At 40.6% G+C, this 22,162-nt stretch overlaps 1 protein-coding gene across 1 annotated transcript in view; it reads right to left on the bottom strand.

The window, feature by feature from the left end:
- The window catches only part of khdrbs3 (KH domain containing, RNA binding, signal transduction associated 3), a 208,255-nt gene that overhangs the window by 33,541 nt on the left and 152,552 nt on the right, over nucleotides 1–22,162 (bottom strand). The window contains exon 7 of the mRNA XM_036576723.1: nucleotides 1,183–1,265. Coding sequence (XP_036432616.1) covers nucleotides 1,183–1,265 — 83 coding nt within the window. The remainder of the gene's footprint in view (nucleotides 1–1,182; nucleotides 1,266–22,162) is intronic.

Raw genomic sequence — 22,162 nt, 5'->3', positions numbered from 1 at the left:
ACAGAGCCGTTCAGGATTCAGCCTGGGTTTGACACGACTTTATACTATAAGTACTTTAATTCATACCTGTGATATTAATGATAGTTGTTTAGGCTGTTGGCTCTTTTAGCCCGTTAGCTAACTGACCAGACTAGTTCTAGTTAAGAACATAAGTTGTCAGCCCCTCAATTTAAACAGAAAACAGGTTGTTACTTCATTAGTACACTCAATGGTCCCTGCAAGCAGCCTTAGACAGATTTTGGATTTTACAACAGCTTCGAATGTGGCTCAGCCAATCAGATTTTCGGACCAGAACTATCTGTTTTATAATACAAGGTGGTCCAGTATTGGTGATCTTGGATGTATATTTCTTACTTTGAACTCTGAAGAGCTGAAACTTTTATCGTACATCACACTACATTATTAATAATGTTGTTTCAGGAGAGGCAATTGAACTTAAGAAGACAGAGCTTGTGAAATCCAACTACATCTAACTGACTATGTTTAGCATTCAAGCCGTAAGCCAGGAATACGTGGATATTCTGGTCATAATGGCAAAAAAAACAGGCCTGGAACTCAATTTATGCGTAATTTAAAATGCAATTACAATTATGGTCATAAAAATTGCAATAGTTTGCACAAATCATTCAGCACCTAACCTTAAGCACTTTACATAAAAAAAACTGTGAATCAAAATCCAGAATACAACACTCTTCAGTGTTCAGTAATACTTTAATTTTAAATAGCAATAAAAAAAATAAAAAACAGGCGGAAGTACAGAGTTGAAAGGACCCCAACTCAGCCGGAAAGCACCTTCTCCTTTCAACCTCTGTGATAAATAAATAAATAAATAAATAAATAAATAAATAAATAACTCCTGAGATAGTCCATCTCTCCCTGCAGACCTGCCCTTTCTTCAGACAGTGCATTCAGATGACCGGAGTGCAAAGAAAAGACATCTATTTTCAGCACCATCTCCACACACCTACACTCCACCTCTGCTCCACGCGCACACACACACACACACACGCGCACACACACACACACAAACACACACACACACACACACACACGCGCACACACACAAACACAAACACACACACACACACACACACACGCGCGCACACACACAAACACACACACACACACACACACACGCGCACACACACAAACACACACACACACACACACACACACGCTTACTTCTGTCCTTGGTTATTGTAACTGTTGTCGTATGAGTCGTACCCTTGGTCATCGTAGGCCGTTCCGTATCCATCGTCGTATTCCTACAGAGACACAAAGAAAACAGTCATAATTAGAGACGTAAATCTCTGAACTGGTGTGATTTGATTATGATTTTTTTAGAAAATGATCCCATGAATCTCAAATTTCCCAAAGGCTGTGACTGAAATGGACCTCTAAGTTATGGAGATACAAGCTTTTGTTTTGACAGCAATGATATGCATTAAAAAGTTACCATTTAAAATATTAATCATTAACTTAGTGATGTGAATAATCAATTCCAAATTGTAGAAAGCTAATCATTAATTATAGTTTGTTAATAACTATCTCATAACTGACAGATTATATAACGTGAAATATTAAGCACTGGCTTAAATTAATTCATAATAATTATGAATGAACCATGTTTTAAATGATTACATCTGTATTTACTATCTTGCTGATGCTCAAACTTTTCCTGAATAATTCATTAATCATAATTAAGTGGTTAATATATAGTTTTTAAACAAGAACAATCATAATGTATTCATACAGACACAATGTACTACTAATTACGCTTAAATATAACAATTTACTGTTCCTAAATTATTTGTATGTCACAAATTAAATAGTTCATTCAAATGTTCAAATGATTACCTATTATTAACAAACTATTAGATAATGATTACGCTGCTATTTATAAGGGCCCGTTATTATAAAGTGTTATCAGATATTTGAGTCGGCAGTCAGCATTGTATGGACTCTAGCAGTGTATCAACACATCACAGCTATACAGAAACCAAACGAGTGACATCATGAATGATCGCTAACAAAGCACAATCCAACTGACTGACCTCCTCTTTTCATATCGTCTGTAATGTGATAGCTGCAAAGGTCATAAGTGGAGTGTAAATGCTGCAATTTAGCGGTGAAAAGTAGCTGGAAATAGCTGTGAAAGAATGAGGCCTGAAGTGGGCCGAGCATTCAGCTCGAACTCAGCTCTCTAGTGTGGGGTCAAAAGACCTGCAATAACAATGCATTTATAACACTCTTCTACCACACCGGCCCTCAAAGCACTCTCAGTAAAGAGGTTAATCTCCTCCACTGAACCCTATCTTATATTAATACTCAATTTGCAGAGGAAAACAGCAGTGTGGAGCGCAGAGAGAGGAGAACCAGCACAGGGCTGTCACCCTACATATCGCCTGTTAGATATTAGCTGATATTATATTTTGAAGGGTAATTTGCATTGTGTTAACTCACAGAAGGTGCAGTTAATGCTATAACATTGCAATAACAATGTAACAATAACAGCATGGTGTGTGCAGACACACATTATCTAAACCGTGTATCCTCTTGGGTTGCAGCAGGTGCAGGAGCCTATCCCAGTGTTCACAGGGTGGAAGGCAGGTCGCCACTGCTATGTTATACCAGGTGGTTGGTAAGGTGTTGGTAAGCCATTGCTATGTTGTCCCAGGTGGTCGCTAAGGTGTTGTTTTGCTGTTTGGCCATTGTTGCATTATCCCAGGTGGTTGGTAAGGTGTTGTTTGGCCATTTGTATGTTATACCAGGTGGTTGGTAAGGTGTTGTTTGGCCATTTGTATGTTATACCAGGTGGTGGGTAAGGTGCTGTTTGGCCATTGCTGTACTATCCCATATGGTTGGTGAGGTCTTGCTTGGCCATTGCTATGTTATGCCAGGTGGTTAGTAAGGTGTTGGTCAGCCATTGCTATGTTATACCAGGTGGTTGTTAAGGTGTTGCTAGGCCATTGCTATGTTATACAAGGTTGGTAAGGTGTTATTTGGCTATTGCTATGGTATCCCATGTGGTTGTTAAGGTTTTGTTTGGGCATTGCTATGGTATCTCAGGTGGTTGCTATGGTGTACTTTGGCCATTGCTATGTAATTCCAGGTGGTTGGTAAGGTGTTGCTAGGCCGTTACTATGGTATCCCAGGTGGTTGGTAATTTGTGTGTATATGTATTCTAGCATGTATGTGAGTCTATGTACTGTCTTTGAGGGTCAATGAATTTTCTCAACATTCTGCCATTCATTTCCTATGGGGAAAAAAATTGTGAGCAAATGCTGTATGAAAACCATTCATGCAATCGGGCCCAAACAGCAAGTGCATCATTCCCATATAGGCTTTATGATCCTGCACATTTTTGTAGTACTAACTTGAAAACTGCAACCTGTGAGACTGGTACAAAAAAAGCATAAATAACAGTACAAAGGGCAGAAAGTTGGCTTTTTCAAGCCATTTTAAATATAGTACTACGGGAAAGTTTGAAGTATTGGAAAAATATTATGGAAAGGTATTTCCCTGGACAGTAAGCATCGAAGAAAATAGAAAACAAAGACACTAACATTAGAATAAATACAAATAAACAAATACTTTGTGAGTTGCTGTTGGCTTAACCATTTCCAGACCTCTCCTCGAGGAAGCCCAGCATTTGGGTCAGTCTACTGTTATGCTGGCAAATGGGGTGTGCATGTTGATGGGTAATTAAAGTGCGGCACCTAAACATTTGCACACAACTTTGAATGCAACAACAGCTTTACAATCTCTCTCTCTCTCTATGAATGTCATTAAAGGAGAACAGAGGATTAAAGGGCAGAAATGGTCACTTTTCTGACAGTCTTGAAGGGTTAATAAGGATAAGCTAATGAAAAGCTAGATTTAATATCACTAAGTTCTGTGTAACGATTACAGTCTTATCATTTTATATTGCGCCGGCCTGTAAAACAGTAAAAGAGGAAAAAAAGCAATGAAAGACAGAAAGAGCCCAGCCCATTTCAGTGCTCCTCATGTCCTCTCGTCTCTGCTCTCCTAAAGCCAAGTCAGACATCAAAGCTAAGCTGCTCTTGGGCTAATGTAGGATAAATGCTCCTTATGTTCCACAAAAGACTCTGACCCATCACAACTGTTCTCCTCTCTCTCTCTCTCTCTCTCTCTGTCTCTCTCTCTCCCACTCCTCCTCCTCCTCTCGCTGTCTCTCTTTCAGCTCTAAATCCATCTGCCCCTGATTCACACGCGTGAAATCAGCCACTCCGAGATTTAGCAACAACAGAACGCCAAAACAGTGAGAAGGAAAAAAAAAAGAAAAAAATAACCCCCCCCCTCATCACAGCCGTACTACTGAAGCAGCATTAATGTCCGATTAGAGGCTCGCGTCTGCCAAATGGCACTATTCACGTCCAATCTTTTATCTTTAATCCAGAGGCAAAGTGACTTTTCAACTGCGTAAACTCTGCATAAATCAAAGGCACATTTGAAGATAGAGGACAACTTTGAAGTCAAGATTTTTTTTCTTATTCTTCTTTTTCTACCTATTCATCATCATCTTCCTCTGTTACATTAGCAATAGGCCTGTAATTGGATGTTGGCCTTGATTGAGAAGTAACCCAATCGCAATGGGAAAAAGAACTGTTAGAGAACTACAGCGGACTAATTTAATTAATCTTTTAATTAATTAATTAATTAATTTGAACCTGAGAAATTTTATTGTTTTTTGTGTAATATTTGCCTATATTGAATTTGATGCCAGCAACAAGACTGGGAAAGTTGGTGGAACATCTCACGACTAATTCGGTTAATTGGCAACAGGTCAGTAACATGACTGGGTATATAAAGAGCATCTCAGAGAGGCTGAATCTTTCAGAAGTGAATATGTGGAAGGGTTCACCATTATTTAAGAATAAAGTTTCTTAACGTAAAATAGCAAAGAACTTAGGGATCTCGTCATCTACGGTACATAATAACATTAAACCATCCAGAGAAATCTCTTGCATAAAAAGCAGACGTGATTCTGTAGTGGAATTCACTGCATGAGCTCAAGAACACTTCTGAAAATCACTGTCTGTGAGCACGTCACTTCATCCACAAACGCAAGTTAAAACTCTGCCATGCAAAGAAGAAACCGCATATAAACAGGATCCAGAAACGCTGCCTCCTTCTCTGGGCCCAAGCTTATTTAAGATGGACTAAGGTGAAGTAGAAAAGCGTCCTGTGGTCCGACGAATCAAAATGTAGAATTCTTTTTGGAAATCATGGATACTGTGTACCTAGATGGTCCTAGAGGGACTATCCGGCTTGTTATCAGTACATAGTTCAAAAGCCAGCATCTGTGGTGGTATGGGGGTGCATTAGTGCACACGGCATGGGGGACTGGCACATCTGTGAAGGCACCATTAATACTGAATGATGTGTACAAGTTTTGAAGCAGCGCTGCCTTTCAAATGACGTCTTTTTCGGGGAAGGCATTGATTATTTCAGCAAGACAATGCCAAACCACATTCTGCATGTACTGTAAAAGCATGGCTCCATAGTAAAAGAGTCCAGGTGCTAAACTGGCCTGCCTGCAGTCCAGACTTGTCGCCCACTGAAAACATTTGACAAAGGAGACACTGAACTATTGAGCCACTGAAATCCTGAATCAAGCAAGAATGGGAAAAAAATCTCACTTTCAAAACTACAGCAGTTGGTCTTCTCAGTTCCCAAACACTCAAACAGTGTTGTTAAAAGCAGAAGAGAGACTTTTGGAGCTGCGCCTAATATTTTAAGCATCTTTTTAAGCCCTGCAACCTTTGTGACACGGTTTCCCACTCCAAATGGAATGACCCTTATTCAATGACCCTTATTCAATGTTTTACCTTATGAACTAAATTCTTTTTGTAAATATACTCTAATCCTGAAATCAATGCTGCTGATTTCACTAAGCTCATATGAAATGGACTGATGCATAGCAGAAACATGCATTGTGACCTCTGTGAGTCAACCTTTCTGATTGCTTATGAAAATATTGGACACCGTGTTGTCGGGGCCAAAAAGGAAAATGACCAGCCCTATTGTTAAGATTCAAAAGCCAGTGTCTGCCACTGTATGGGGGCAGTGTTACTAGGTAACTTGTACATCTGTGAAGGCACCATTAATGCTGAGGGGTTCATGTGCTGCCTTCTAAATGACGTCTTTTTCAGGGGCATCCCTGCTTGTGTCAGCAAGATAATGCCAAACCACATTCTGCACATGTTACAACAGCAAGGCTGTATAAGTAGAGAGTGCGGGTGCTAGACTGGCCTGCCTGCAGTTCAGACTCGTCTCTCATTGAAAGCATGTGGCACATTATGAAGTGATAAATATGACAATGAAAACCCACATGGTTGTGCAGACGAAGTCCTGTATAACAGAGGAATGGTAAAAAATGACACTTTCAAAATGGTATCAATTGGTGTCTTCAGTCCCCAAATGATCAGTCGTTGTCAAAAGGAAAGGTGAGGTAACACAGCTGAAACATGCCAATTTTTTGGAAACATATATAATTAGCATACTACAAAAAGGTAAAACATCAAATGTCATGTTTTGGTACTATTTTGAATTCAGTATAGGTCAAACGTGCTGTTTCTCTCTGTTTTCATTAGCGTTTCACATACTGCCTTGACTTTTTTGGCATCTGTAAACTTAAGACTCTGGATGTGTGTGTGCGGTGATCACACTTTTCTGTTAGTCAGCCCAGGGCTATGCTGACGTGGCCGGCACTGTTTAAAGGATTTATGTCTATGTTTGCTCAAACTGGCATCAGGGCAGAGCTTTTGGAGGAAAAAAATATGGGAAAAACATGGGAGAAATCTTGAGCTGCAAGAGAAAACACAGACAGTCAATAAACACCAGCTGTTATCAAAAGGCAGTAATACTGCAAGGGCAACGTATAACATCATGAGGAGGCGTCAACAATCTGAGGACTTTGGTAACATCTAAAGGGCCACAATAATATGCTGGAGGGGTTTAGTGGCAACATATGGTAAATTTTAAGATGAGTGGCAACACTATGAGGAGAGCAGTAACATGGTAAGGTTAATTGCAGAGGTAATAACATCAGAGAAAAATGAAGACTATATATAAGTGGTTACGCCATGAGAGGTGTAGCAGTACTATTAATAAGGTTAATAGTAACATTATGGGAAATGACATTTGCAGGGTTGGTAGCACTAAGAGGGGGTAGAGGTTTGAGAGAGCAGTAACGGTGCGAGAGCGACGATGAAACCATTTGTGGTTTGGTAACACCATGTAGAAGTATTAACACCAGCCGTTTCCACATGAATAAAATATATCACACAATGCTGTGCTTCAGTGTATGTCTTTTGGCAAGAACTGTGTTTTATTCATGCGCAAACAACTGACATTATTGAATCATATAAATTCAAACCACCATTTTTTTCAGTCACCTTGTCACAAATAATAGCGTAAGACTACAGCAAGGCTGGTAACACCGTGTGGGTAACAATAGCACTGTAAGATTAATGGTAACGCCACACCATTGATCAGTAACACTGTAAAGTTAATGGTGTACTGGTTTGTGACACTTTAATGGAGATTGTAAGACATTGGCAGGGTTGATTACACCATAGGAGGCAATGCTGCGAGGTAGCAGTCACATTCCAATGTAATCATGAACCATTAGTGTTTGGTCACACCATTAGGGAGCTGATAACATCATAAGGAGGCAGTAACACTGTGAGGTGTTTGGTAACACCAAGAAAGGGCAACAGGAACACAGTATTAGCTTGGAGGAGAGGAACAATGTAAGTGAAAGAGTAAGACAATGACAAAGTTGGTTAGTGGTAGCAGCATCAGGTATGAAGTAACATAATAAAATTAATGTAGCAGTAAAGCAGTAACACCAAAAATTGTTAGTAACTTAAGGAAAGGAAAAGTAACACCAAAAGGTTAATGGTAACACCATGAGGGGAGCACTAATACCTTGAGGTTAACCCTCTGGGGTCAACAAACCCGATGCCACAACAATTTAGATGTTTCTCTATGCCTCTATTAGTATCTTTGAGATAACACAGCACAGAAATTCAGTCCAAAGGGCTCCTGAATCTGTAGAGTTGCCCCTTCCATTCCACCTTATTGCGGCCTCACACTGTGGGTAACTGGTGGATTTGTGTGTCCATCATCGTCCTCTTGCCTCTAATTCGTGTGTCCGTCTACATTTTGTGTGAAACTAACAAATGGACACTCAGGAAATCACTAAGGACTGACCATCATGCTGGAAACCCTTCATTCTTTACTCATTGGAGACACATGTGAAATGGCATGCAGAGAGTTTACAGCCGCTGAAGTTGCTAGGAAGATAACAGAGCATCTTGATATGAAACGTGGGTATCAAGTTAAATGCAAGCGCCTTAAAATGTAAGAAGATATGCAAAAAACAAGACCTAAGACTTTAGTAAACCCATTTCAAGGTATAAATCTGGACGTTTCCACTTTAGGGCCCAATTATTAATTTACACTGCAGGTCTCCAGGTCAAAAATTACAGAGAGAGCAAAAATCAGGAAAATGACCACAGACCCCGGAGGGTTAATGGGGAATGAGGCAGTAACTTATCAAAGTCGAAGGCAACAACATGAGGTTATGAGGTTAATCGTAACACCATGAGGGGAGCGCCACAAGATTAACAGTAACACCATAAGCACTATAATTTAGCCTGTGTGGGGGGCTACTAACAGTTTAGAAGCAACAGTAAGATATCGGCAGAGTTGTTCACACCAAAAGGGGTGTTAAGGGGCAATAACACGGTTAGGGCAACGGTGGAACCTCATGGAGTTTGGACGCACCGTGAAAAGACAGAGGGGCTAATAGACCAGCATGTGTAGGGCACAGCAGAGATGTGTAGAGCCCAATAATTAGGTCAGACATGCAGCCATATGTTCCTTAATTAAATTGTCATTCTGTTTGCTTCCACTTTCTTATCCTGGGGTTTGAGATTTGGCAGAAAGTTAACTCATCACACTGCGAATGCACTCGTGTCAAAAAAAAAAGCCAAAAGAGAGGCTGTTCGGTATTAAGGCACAGCAAAAGCATTGTCACTTGAAATCTATATTTGTTTACTGTTATTTATTTACTTATTTATTTATTTTAATCAGCTGCGTTTGATACCGCACGGTTAGTTAAATCACAAGCCCTTTGTAAACACGATCCAAACGAGCCGGATCCTTTTGTTCTCGCGGCTGGCGCGTACCGCGAATGTGTCTAATTTCAGACGCTTGAGGGAAAGTGACACGAGACTGATCAAAACGAGAACGCCAGTGCCGTCCTCGCGCAGCTTTTTATAGACAACTTGGAAATGAGTTTTCTTCCTTCGAGGAAGCAGCTCCCTCCTGGACTTGTCAGCGAGCGCAGCTATTCTCCCCTCATCTCCCTTTCTTCCTCTTTTCCTTATTGAATATAATTTTGCCTTCTTCGCCTTTCATTTTCAAGCAGACTAATTGGTTTGATAAGTGCGCCAAGGTGTGCATACGCAATGGAGCGAGGCAGCGCGGCTTCACTTTCCATCGTTTGAAAGAGTTTTTCTCTTATGATTTATTCAGGCTGGTACAGTGCAGATGGATATCTCCGGCGCAGGCAGACAGTGGAAAGACCTCGGGCTATAAATAGCCCAGCGAGACGGTCCCTGTTCGGTGTTGAGGAGAGGCGAGTTACTTGCCAGGTTCACACATGCACACTAGTGTGTGTTGGTGTGTTTGTGGGGTGTTTCCACGCTCTTCTGTACGCCTGAAGATCTAAACGCTGCTGTGCTCCACCTAAACCAGCCCTTCACGCTTAAAAACCAGGGTTTATTAATAAAAACATTGGGCCTCATTCACCAACCGTTCTTAGGAAGAAATTCATTTGGGAGCTGTTCTTAGGTACACACTTAAAAAAGGTGGTTCTTCAAGGGTTCTTTACTAAAGGAAAAGGTTCTATATAGAACTATAAACACTCAAAGATCCCTTTGCATGATTAAAGCATTCTTTGCATCATAAAACGTTCTTCAGATTGATGGAGAATTTGTTTTATATGGTTCCATACAGAGCATTTTTGAAAAGGATTTTCTATAGCACCAAAAAGGGTTCTTCTACTGTTACAGACTTGATATTGCAGCAAGTGAAGAACCCCTTTTTGGTGCAATTTAGAACTCTTTTTAAAAAGGTTCTACATAGAACGGCCTACAGCATATTCTCCATCAATCTGAAGAGCCATTTAATGATGCAAAGGGTTCTTTGAGTATATAGAACCATTTTCCTTACTAAAGAACCCTTAAAGATCATTATTTCTTTATTACTTTATTCTTTCTTTATTCTTTAATAAAAAAAAAGTTCTATATAGAACAATGAACACTCAAAGAACCCCTTCCATGAATAAAGCATTCTTCGCATCATAGAATTGTTCTTCGGACTGAAGAAGAGTATGTTTTATATGGTTCTATACAGAGCGTTTTTGAAAAGGGTTCTATATAGCACTAAAAAGTGTTCTTCTACTGTTACAGGCTTGATATCGTAGCAATTGAAGAACACTTTTTGATGCTATTTAGAACCCTTTTCAAAAAGGTGCTAAATAGAACCATTAATCTGAAGAACGATTTAACATTGAAAAGTACCATTTAATGATGCAAAGCGTTCTTTGACTGTTATATAAAATCTTTTTCTCTACTAAAAAGCCTTAAAGATCATTAATTCTATATTATTTGATTCTTTCATTATTCTTTAATAAAGAAAAAGGTTCTATATAGAACTATGGACGAAACCTTTGCATGATTAAAGCATTCTTTGCATCATAAAAGCGTTTTTCAGATTCATTAAGAATATAAAACATTTTTAAAAAGTGTTCTAGATAGCACCAAGAAGAATTCTTCCTTTGTTATAGGCTTGATATTTCAGCAATTGAAGAACCCTTTTTGGTGCAATTTAGAACCCTTTTCAAAAATATAGAACCACCTATAGCACGTTCTCCATCCATCTGAAGAACCATTTAACGCTGCAAAAGAGCACTGTAATCATGCAAAGGGTTCTTTGAGTGTTCATAATTCTATATAGAACTTTTTTCTTTACTATAGAACCCTTAAAGATCATTATTTTTAAAAGTGTAAGAACAGAGTCTACACACACTCACGAGCACAAAGGTGTGAACAGTTCTGTGGTTTAAGAACACGTCATGAATCTGACGCGGCTTTTTTCTCAGGATCTTTCTCAAGAACACATTTAAGAACATTTAAGAGGATATTAGAGAATGAGGCCCACTGTCATTAACAGAGCCATCAGAACTCAAAGAACCATCTGAATTCTTAAATGGCTGTTTGCATAGTGTCCTCTATTACTGAGAGCTTGTTTTTGTTTGTTTTTTACTATTTAATACAAAAAAAAAAAAATTCCCAGCTATGTGGATGATTTTGTACAGCACCATAACACAAACCACAGCAGTGGTTTATAACTTGTCTTTTACATGCCTTTGTTTGAAAGCAGCATAAAGAACAGATAATTCATATTTTACCAAATCAACCTTATTGATTTTTGTAAATATATGCTATACTATATTTGATGCCTTCCAAAAAAATTGGGACAGGGGCGGTGTAAGTCTGGGAAGCTTGTGAAATGATCGAAAACACCTGTTTTTGAATTTTCCACAGGTAAACAGGTGAATAGGTAACAGGTGACCTATCATGATTGGGTTTAAAAGAGCATGAGAGCTTTTAAAAGACTGCATGAGTGAATAGTCCAACGTTTAAAAAACAATGTTTCTCAATGCATATTTGCATGGAATTTAGAGATTTCACCATCTACAGTCCTACAGTTCCAATACTGAAAGATTCGGAGAATGCAGAGAAATCTCTGTGCATAAAGGGCAAGGTCGAAAACCAGTCTTCTAGAACTATGTACATTGGTCAGACAAAACAAAAACAGAATGCTGTTGGCAAATAAACAGCCCCATATCATGATGCTACCACCTTCATACTTCACTGTGATTATGGGGTTCATCAGATCTTCCTCCTCCAAACCTAACGAGCTGAATTACTGCCTGAGCCAGGGGTTTCCAGTCTTATCCTCAAAGTGCCAGAGTGTCTGCAGGTTTTCAGTCTAGTTTAATCAGTTGGTCTTCAACAGCTGATCTTGTGTGCTTCTGCTTTGTTGGAATGAAAACCTGCAGCCATACTGTCCCTTTGCAGATAAGACTGGACACCCCTAGCTCGACAATAGTTCAGCTTGTTAGGTTTGGAGGAAGATCTGATGAACCCCATAATCACAGTGAAGCATGATGGTGGGAGCATCATGATATGAGGCTGCTTATCTGCCAACAGTGCTTGGCCATCAAAGGAAACATGAATGGAATGATGTACCACGACATATTAGAGGAGGATTTAACTTCACCAGGCAAAAAAAAAACTATCTGGGGAGAAGATGGACGTTTCAATAAAACAACAATCATAAACATACAGCCAAATTAACACAAAGCTGGTTTCTGAAAAAGAAGGTGCTTGCATGGTCTATCCTGACATAATTCCACTGGAAATTTATGGAGGATTTTGAAATTGCCAGTTCACCAGATGAACCCTCATAACCTTGGGGAATTGGGACAAAGAATAAGCCAAAGTTAAACCACAAATCTGGAAAAAAGCTAACTGCTTCTTACTGTAGGTCTCAAAGCTGTTTCTATGTTATTAATTTGTGATGTTCAAACACTTTTTCCCCCTATTAATTTTGTTTTTAAACCCATATTTGTTTGGCTTATGAAAACATGCTCATATTTAGAAGTACAAAGTAAAAAGACGTGTCATTATGGGTTATTGTGAATAATTCTCGAAGCTTTTTCTCTCAAGCTGTTTTTCTGAAGAGACTGCACGCACAGCTTTTCATTTCCTTCACGTACACTCAGCTTTTATCCCTGGCAGTGCAAGCCATGCTGTTCACACGTCATGTTTATTTGGATTTGATTCAATCTAGCAAGACTTCTATCAGAGACCGTAAGGACTGATAATTCAATCATTCTTCAGTCATTCGCGGGAAGTCTTTGATCTCTGTCTGAACGTGTGTGGCACAAAGGGAGGTTTACAGCGGCAGTTTGGCAGAGTGTGGAAGAGCTAGAGTGGACAGTAATGAGAACATACACTCAGCTTACGATGCACAGCGGCTCACTAAAGCAGCCTGAACGGGACTGGAGAGAGAGAGAGAGAGAGAGAGAGAGAGAGAGAGAGAGAGAGAGAGTCAGAGAAAGAGAATGAGAATTAATCCTTAATGGAGGCTGAAGACAAGTGAGAGATGCAAAGAGCATGCCAAAGGAGAAATGGAGAAAGAGACACAAAGGGCAAAGGAAAGCATCAGACGGCTACAGCAATGGAATTAAAGAAAGAAAGTGAAGAGAAGGAAAAAGAGAGAGAGAGAGAGAGAGCAGTGGGAGCAGATGGATCCCTAAGTGAGTGTTTCATTTGTATGCGTGAGTGTGTTTGAGAGGCGTGTTGTTAAAAGATAAGAGCTGCCCTCAGAGGCCACGAAACACACTCATACAGAGCTGTCTGAGCATCTCACACACACACACACACACACACAGCCCTACATTGCCTGTCTGCGATACACTTCCCCTGTGTGCTCCTTAGTGTTTTGTCACACAGTAAGTAGATATCAGCTCATATCGCAGCTCAGAAACAAGTGCTGCAGGAGAACGTTGGATTTGTGTTCTCTCATACAACCAATACAACCCTCCAAACCCTCCACTAATACAACCCTCCAAACCCTCCACTAATACAACCCTCCAAACCCTCCACTAATACAACATTCCACTATTCCAACCCTCCAAACTCTCCACTAATACAACGCTACTGCTGGTACAACTCTCCAAACTCTTCACTAATATAACTCTCCAAACACTCCACTAAAATAACCCATCTAAACCCTCCACTAATACAACCCTCCACTGACATAACCCTCCAAATCCTCCACTAATATAACCCTCCAAACCCTCCACTGATATAACCCTCCACTGATATAACCCCTCCAAACCCTCCACTGATGTAACCCCTCCAAACACTCCAATAATATAACCCTCCAAACCCTCCACTGATGTAACCCTCCACTGATATAACCCTCCAAACACTCCAATAATATAACCCCTGCACACCCTCCACTAATGTAACCCTCCAAACCCTCCACTAATACATAACCCCTCCAAACCCTCCACTAATATAATCCCTCCAAACCCTCCACTAATATATAATCCCTCCAAACCCTCCACTAATATATAATCCCTCCAAACCCTCCACTAATATATAACCCCTCCAAACCCTCCACTAATATATAACCCCTCCAAACCCTCCACTGATGTAACCCTCCACTGATATAACCCTCCAAACCCTCCACTGATGTAACCCCTTCCAAACACTCCAGTAATATAACCCCTGCACACCCTCCACTAATGTAACCCTCCACTAATATATAGCCCCTCCAAACCCTCCACTACTACAACCCTCTACTGATATAACCCTCCAAACCCTCCACTGATATAACCCTCCACTAATATAACCCCTCCAAACCCTCCACTAATGTAACCTTCTAAACCCTCCACTAATATAACCCTCCAAACCCTCCACTAATGTAACCCCCCCTAACCCTCCACTAATATAACCCTCCAAACCCTCCACTAATGTAACCCCCCTAACCCTCCACTAATATAACCCTCCAAACCCTCCACTAATGTAACCCCCCTAACCCTCCACTAATATAACCCTCCAAACCCTCCACTAATGTAACCCCCCTAACCCTCCACTAATATAACCCTCCAAACCCTCCACTAATGTAACCCCTCCAAACCCTCCACTACTACAACCCTCTACTGATATAACCCTCCAAACCCTCCACTGATATAACCCTCCACTAATATAACCCTCCAAACCCTGCACTAATGTAACCTTCTAAACCCTCCACTAATATAACCCTCCAAACCCTCCACTAATGTAACCCCCCTAACCCTCCACTAATATAACCCTCCAAACCCTCCACTAATGTAACCCCCCTAACCCTCCACTAATATAACCCTCCAAACCCTCCACTAATGTAACCCCCCCTAACCCTCCACTAATATAACCCTCCAAACCCTCCACTAATGTAACCCCCCTAACCCTCCACTAATATAACCCCTCCAAACCCTCCACTAATGTAACCCCCCTAACCCTCCACTAATATAACCCTCCAAACCCTCCACTAATATAACCCCCCTAACCCTCCACTAATATAACCCTCCAAACCCTCCACTAATATAACCCCCCTAACCCTCCACTAATATAACCCTCCAAACCCTCCACTAATATAACCCCCCTAACCCTCCACTAATATAACCCTCCAAACTCTCCACTAATGTAACCCTCCAAACTCTCCACTAATGTAACCCCCCTAACCCTCCACTAATATAACCCTCCAAACCCTCCACTAATGTAACCCCCCTAACCCTCCACTAATATAACCCCCCCTAACCCTCCACTAATATAACCCTCCAAACCCTCCACTAATGTAACCCCCCTAACCCTCCACTAATATAACCCCTCCAAACCCTCCACTAATATAACCCTCCAAACCCTCCACTGATATAACCCCTCCAAACCCTCCACTAATATAACCCTCCAAACCCTCCACTAATGTAACCCCTCCAAACCCTCCACTAATATAACCCCTCCAAACCCTCCACTAATGTAACCCCTCCAAACCCTCCACTAATGTAACCCCTCCAAACCCTCCACTAATATAACCCTCCAAACCCTCCACTAATGTAACCCCTCCAAACCCTCCACTAATGTAACCCCTCCAAACCCTCCACTAATATAACCCCTCCAAACCCTCCACTAATATAACCCTCCAAACCCTCCACTAATGTAACCCCTCCAAACCCTCCACTAATATAACCCCTCCAAACCCTCCACTAATATAACCCTCCAAACCCTCCACTAATGTAACCCCCCTAACCCTCCACTAATATAACCCTCCAAACCCTCCACTAATATAACCCTCCAAACCCTCCACTAATATAACCCCCCTAACCCTCCACTAATATAACCCCTCCAAACCCTCCACTAATATAACCCTCCAAACCCTCCACTAATATAACCCTCCAAACTCTCCACTAATATAACCCTCCAAACCCTCCACTAATATAACCCTCCAAACCCTCCACTAATATAACCCTCCAAACCCTCCACTAATATAACCCTCCAAACCCTCCACTAATGTACCCCCCAAACCCTCCACTAATATAACCCTCCAAACCCTCCACTAATATAACCCTCCAAACCCTCCACTAATATAACCCTCCAAACCCTCCACTAATATAACCCCCCTAACCCTCCACTAATATAACCCTCCAAACCCTCCACTAATATAACCCTCCAAACCCTCCACTAATATAACCCCTCCAAACCCTCCACTAATATAAACCCCTCCAAACCCTCCACTAATATAACCCTCCAAACCCTCCACTAATATAACCCTCCAAACCCTCCACTAATATAAACCCTCCAAACCCTCCACTAATATAACCCTCCAAACCCTCCACTAATATAACCCTCCAAACCCTCCACTAATATAACCCTCCAAACCCTCCACTAATATAACCCTCCAAACCCTCCACTAATATAACCCTCCAAACCCTCCACTAATATAACCCTCCAAACCCTCCACTAATATAACCCCTCCAAACCCTCCACTAATATAACCCTCCAAACCCTCCACTAATATAACCCTCCAAACCCTCCACTAATATAACCCTCCAAACCCTCCACTAATATAACCCTCCAAACCCTCCACTAATATAAACCCTCCAAACCCTCCACTAATATAACCCCTCCAAACCCTCCACTAATATAACCCCTCCAAACCCTCCACTAATATAACCCTCCAAACCCTCCACTAATATAACCCCTCCAAACCCTCCACTAATATAACCCTCCAAACCCTCCACTAATATAACCCTCCAAACCCTCCACTAATATAACCCCTCCAAACCCTCCACTAATATAACCCCTCCAAACCCTCCACTAATATAACCCTCCAAACCCTCCACTAATATAACCCCTCCAAACCCTCCACTAATATAACCCTCCAAACCCTCCACTAATGTAACCCCTCCAAACCCTCCACTGATATAACCCCTCCAAACCCTCCACTAATGTAACTGATGAGCTTAGTGAGTTTAAACATGGCGGTAGACCATGCAAACTCACAGAATGCCGAATGCTGAAGTGCACATTGTCTATCCTGTGTTGAATCACTCACTAAAGAGTTGCCTCTGGAAGCAACATCAGCAAAATAACGGCACGTTAGGAGCTTCAGAAAATGAATTTCCATGGCTGAGAAGCTGCACACAAGCCTACAATCAAAATGGACAATGCCAAACATCAGATTGAGCGGTGCACAGAGCAAGCTCCATAAAGTCATGACTGGGTGAGTTTGGTGTGGAAGAACTTCAACTGGCCCTCACAGAGCCCTGACCTCAACCCCACCAAACACCTCTGGGATGGACTAGAACAGACTTGCAAGCCAGGCCCTCTCGTCCAACATCAGTGACCTCACAAATGCTCTTCTGGATGAATGGGCAGAAATTCCCACACACACTCCAAAATCTTGTAGAAAGCTTCCCAGAAGAGTTGAAGCTGTTAGAGCTGCAAACGGGGACCAACTCCATATTAATGCCTATGGATTTAGAATGAATGTCATAAAAGCTCCTGTAGGTGTGATGAGGAGGAGTCCGGATACTTATATATACAATATGGAAGAAACATGCTTGAAACATTCACACATGTAGTTCTAGCTACTGAAAAGATGGACAACTCAGCAGAAAAACCCTTTAAAAATGGATATTCCTGACAAAATGGGGATTTACTAAAAATCATAATCACTACACATCATGATGAGCTCAGCTGTCATCAGGGCATTTAAAATGAAGTGTTTTTATTTTTTTTTTAATATTACGTTAAGTTATCAAGCACAGGGATGAGTTGTTCTTACTACAACTTTTCATTGGCTTAGAAAACAACCAGCAGGTATATAACCAGCATCAATATAACTGTCATACTGAATGTTATCCTAGCTGAATTGTGTGTTTGTCACTTTGCAGCACTGACAAAACAAGAACACCAGAGTATTTTTTATCCTGCAAAAGTGAGAAAGTTCCCCAAGTAAGTGCTACTGATGTGTTTCTGGTGGAAACAGTTACTGCTTTTTCTCCTTATCTATCGTTTATTGTTTTCATGGCAGAGATGAATTATTTGTGTCATCCTATGGTTCATTAGGTTTGATGTATTACCAGATTTGCCAGTTAACCAGTTTAATGCGTCTGGATCTGTTATCATTTAGTTTGGAAAAGTCCAGTCAGACTTTGAGCCTCTTCAGCTGCAACATGTTTGTTTTTCTCTTGCTGCTCTGCACTGGCACAATCAGATGGCATACTGCAATGACTGGTGGTTTGCTGGAGTGAGAGTTTTGCTCTGAGCTTGAAATCTGTCAGCTTTATTTTCAGAAGGTTGCATAACCATGAGTTTAATATGGTCACCAATACATATGCAATTTGTCCAAAGTGTCAATCCCAAGAAAAGTTGGGACAGTAGTTGCACATTGTTTTTGACCTGTTTTCAACTGAAAAGTATAAAAGTACAAAGACAAGATAATTTAATGTTTCAAATAATAATTTCCATTGATTTTTGTACATACAGCGGTCAGGCATAACATTATGACCACCTCCTTGTTTCTCATTGTCCATTTTATCAGCTCCACTTACTATATAGGTGCACTTTGTAGTTCTACAGTTACAGACTGTAGTCCATCTGTTTCTCTGTGTACTTTGTTAGCCCCCTTTTACCCTGTTCTTCAGTGGTCAGGACCCCCGTGGACCCTCACAGAGCAGGTACTATTTGGGTGGTGGATCATACTCAGCACTGCAGTAACGCTGATGTGGTGGTGTTGTGTTAGGGTGTGCTGTGCTGGTGTGAGTGGATCAGACACAGCAGTGCTGCTGGAGTTTTTAAACATTGTGTCCACTCACTGTCCACTCTATTAGACACACGTACCTTTTCAGTCCACCTTGTAGATGTAAAGTCAGAGACGATAGCTCATCTCCTCTAGTCCTTCATCAGTGGTCACAGGACGCTGCCCACAGGACGCTATTGGCTGGATATTTTTGGTTGGTGGACTATTCTCAGTCCAGCAGTGACACTGAGGTGTTTAAAAACTCCAGCAGCACTGCTGTGTCTGATCCACTCAGACCAGCACAACACACACTAACACACCACCACCACATCAGTGTTACTGCAGTGCTGAGAATGATCCACCACCCAAATAGTACCTGCTCTGTGAGGGTCCATGGGGGTCCTGACCACTGAAGAACAGGGTGAAAGAGGGCCAACAAAGTATGCAGAGAAACAGATGGACTATAGTCTGTAATTGTAGAACTACAAAGTGCACCTATATAGTAAGTGGAGCTGATAAAATGGACAAAGAGCGTGGAAACAAGGAGGTGGTCAGAATGTTATGCCTGATTGGTGTATATGCTTATCTCAAACTTGATGCCTGCAGCATGTTTCAAAAAAATTGGGACTGGGGCTTGATTACCTCTGTGTGACATCATCTTTTCTTTTATCAATGTTAAGTAATCGTTTGGGAACTGAGGATATCAACTGTTGTAGTAGTAAAAGTAGAATTTTTTCCTCATTCCTGCTTGAGACAACACTCCAGCTGCTCAACAGTCTGGGCTCTCTGCAGTCATATATTGCTCTTCATAGTGCACCACACATTTTCAAAGGGAGACAGATCTGGACTGCAGGCAGGTCAGTCTAGCACCTGCACTCTCCTAACATGAAGCCATGCAGTTATAACACATGCTGAATGTGGCTTGCCATTGGCTTGCTAAAACAAGCAGATACATCCCTGAAAAAGACGTCTTTTAGATGGCAGCATATGTTGCTCCAACTTATACATGTACTCCTAAGCATTAATGGTGCCTTCACAAATGTGCAAGTTACTCATTAAACTCGTCCAAACCTTCACAGATGCTGGCTTTTGCACTCTATGCTGGCAACAATCAGGATGATCCTTTTCTTCTTTGGCCCAGAAAACTCTGCATCCATTATTTACAAAAACAATTTAATAGGCAGACTCGTCAGACCAGAGTACATCTTTCAACTCTGCATCAGTTCATCTCAGATGAGCTTTAGCTTTAGCCCAGAGAAGTCGGCGGTGTTTCTTGATGTTGTTCTGCTTTGCGTACAAAAGACTTAACTTGCATTTGTGCCTGCAGTGACAAACTGTGTTTACTAACAAGGGTTTTCTGAAGTATTCCCAATCCCACATGGTTATATTCATTATAGAAGTATGTCGGTTTTAAATCCAGATTATTCACAGGCATTTGATATGGATTTTTGGCCTTGCCGTTTATACAAACATGACCAAAAATATCTGTCAAAACTAATAAACAGTAATAAATAAACACCTCAGTGTTCCAGCATTTAAGCAAAAAATAAATCTCCAGTGTAGAACTTCAAAAGTCTTTAAAACCTGAATTGTCAAAATAAAAATACCTCAAATGTTTCTACTGAAATGTTTATGCCTTTTAACTCAGTTGCTCATATATGCCATAACTCTGTTCAGTACAGCACAACATCAACATCACAGTAATTGTGCTATTACAGGAAATATGAGAAAAGATGAGTTTCACAACTTAGTATTTTACTGTGAAAAAATAGTGTTAAATATTGTGAAATCTTGTACTGTAAAATATAATGATTGCACTACCTTTTTTAATTATTTGTTAAGATTACTAATACAAACCTAGTAACACTTTCCTTTTCTTGTATAATCCTGTATAAATCTTGCTAATCTTGTATAAATCTAGTTAAGATCAGTTAATCTGGATAAATCTTGACTGAAGAGTCCACTGCCCAAAAATTCTTAATGGTTTTGTTGATTTCTGTTAATTAGCTTAACAGTTTTGTTGGTTTCTGTTAATTAGCTCATATTTTTCTAATTTATAAATATGTCTCTTTACAAAATCTTGTTTTCGTGTCATAGCAAACGCTCATGTTAAACGTGAAGTTTGGCTAAATTTTACATGTTTTTCTCACCATGGTGGTTCTTCATGTCCAGGTTCACCAGCTCAGCCTGGAGCCATGAATGCTAACATAGTGGCAAACATGCATTAAGCTATTAGTGATTCTAGTTTTATTTAAGCTACAATCCATTCATTATGATGGAGCTGTTTTAACTGAATACGTTACATAAGAAAGAGTGTTTGACTCAAGTTTATATAATTAATTCAAACTTAAGCAGAACTTGAAGAAGCAGAGAACTCTCAGCTCACTGGAAACCATTTATAACGACTGGGTTGACTGAGTTTACCTTACCCGCTGTAGAAGTGTGGAAAACGGAAATTAGGAAGTAACTGTAACTCACATAGAAAGTTATTTAAGCCTGAACCTGTTAAATAAGCTATTTTGTTCAAGGCAAAATGTTTTGAGGGTGCCCAAGTTTTCTGTTTCAACACAGGCTGTTTTTAGAAAGTTTTAGAAAGAAAGTCACATTTGCTTTTACTTCATACCGAAGTTATAATAAAACCTTTACTTTAGCGTGGCTGTAGGCTGCTCTGCACACCTCTGTTCACTGCTCAGAAGTACCAATATAAATTGGTTGTTGCCTTTTGGGAGTAGAATTCAGCAGCTAGCCCTGTGTGTAATTATGGGTAATTCACTTCAAAAAGCCTGAGAGTGTGGACACAGAAGCCATTTGGTTAGAGTGTCATACTGTAAATATACACTCCCAGTTTCTGTGAACAGAACAATGATTAGTAATCTGGGAAGCTAGAATATCACAGCATCAAACAAAGTGAAGCACTCCAAGCTTTTTCAGCTTAAATATAAAGTAATTAATATTATTATTACAAATGAGACCTCAGTGGAGGGTTGGGAAGATTATTATTATCTATTTTCCATCACAGCCCCACAGAGAGAGAGAGAGAGAGAGAGCAAAATTATTAATGTTGCATTTTGGAGTGTCAGACTCGCTCTGCTTGAGCAGTGTCCATATACTCCCTGGCCAATTCATAGAAACACCTACCATGTAATTCCACTCAGTGGTCACTTTATTAGAAACGCCCACCATGTACTTCCACTCTTTGGCCACT

This window comes from Colossoma macropomum, unplaced genomic scaffold (genome assembly GCF_904425465.1).
Source record: "Colossoma macropomum unplaced genomic scaffold, Colossoma_macropomum, whole genome shotgun sequence".
In the NCBI taxonomy this organism is placed as follows: domain Eukaryota; kingdom Metazoa; phylum Chordata; class Actinopteri; order Characiformes; family Serrasalmidae; genus Colossoma; species Colossoma macropomum.
Note: the sequence above shows the minus strand (reverse complement) of the source record. Positions and strands in the feature narration are given on the sequence as shown.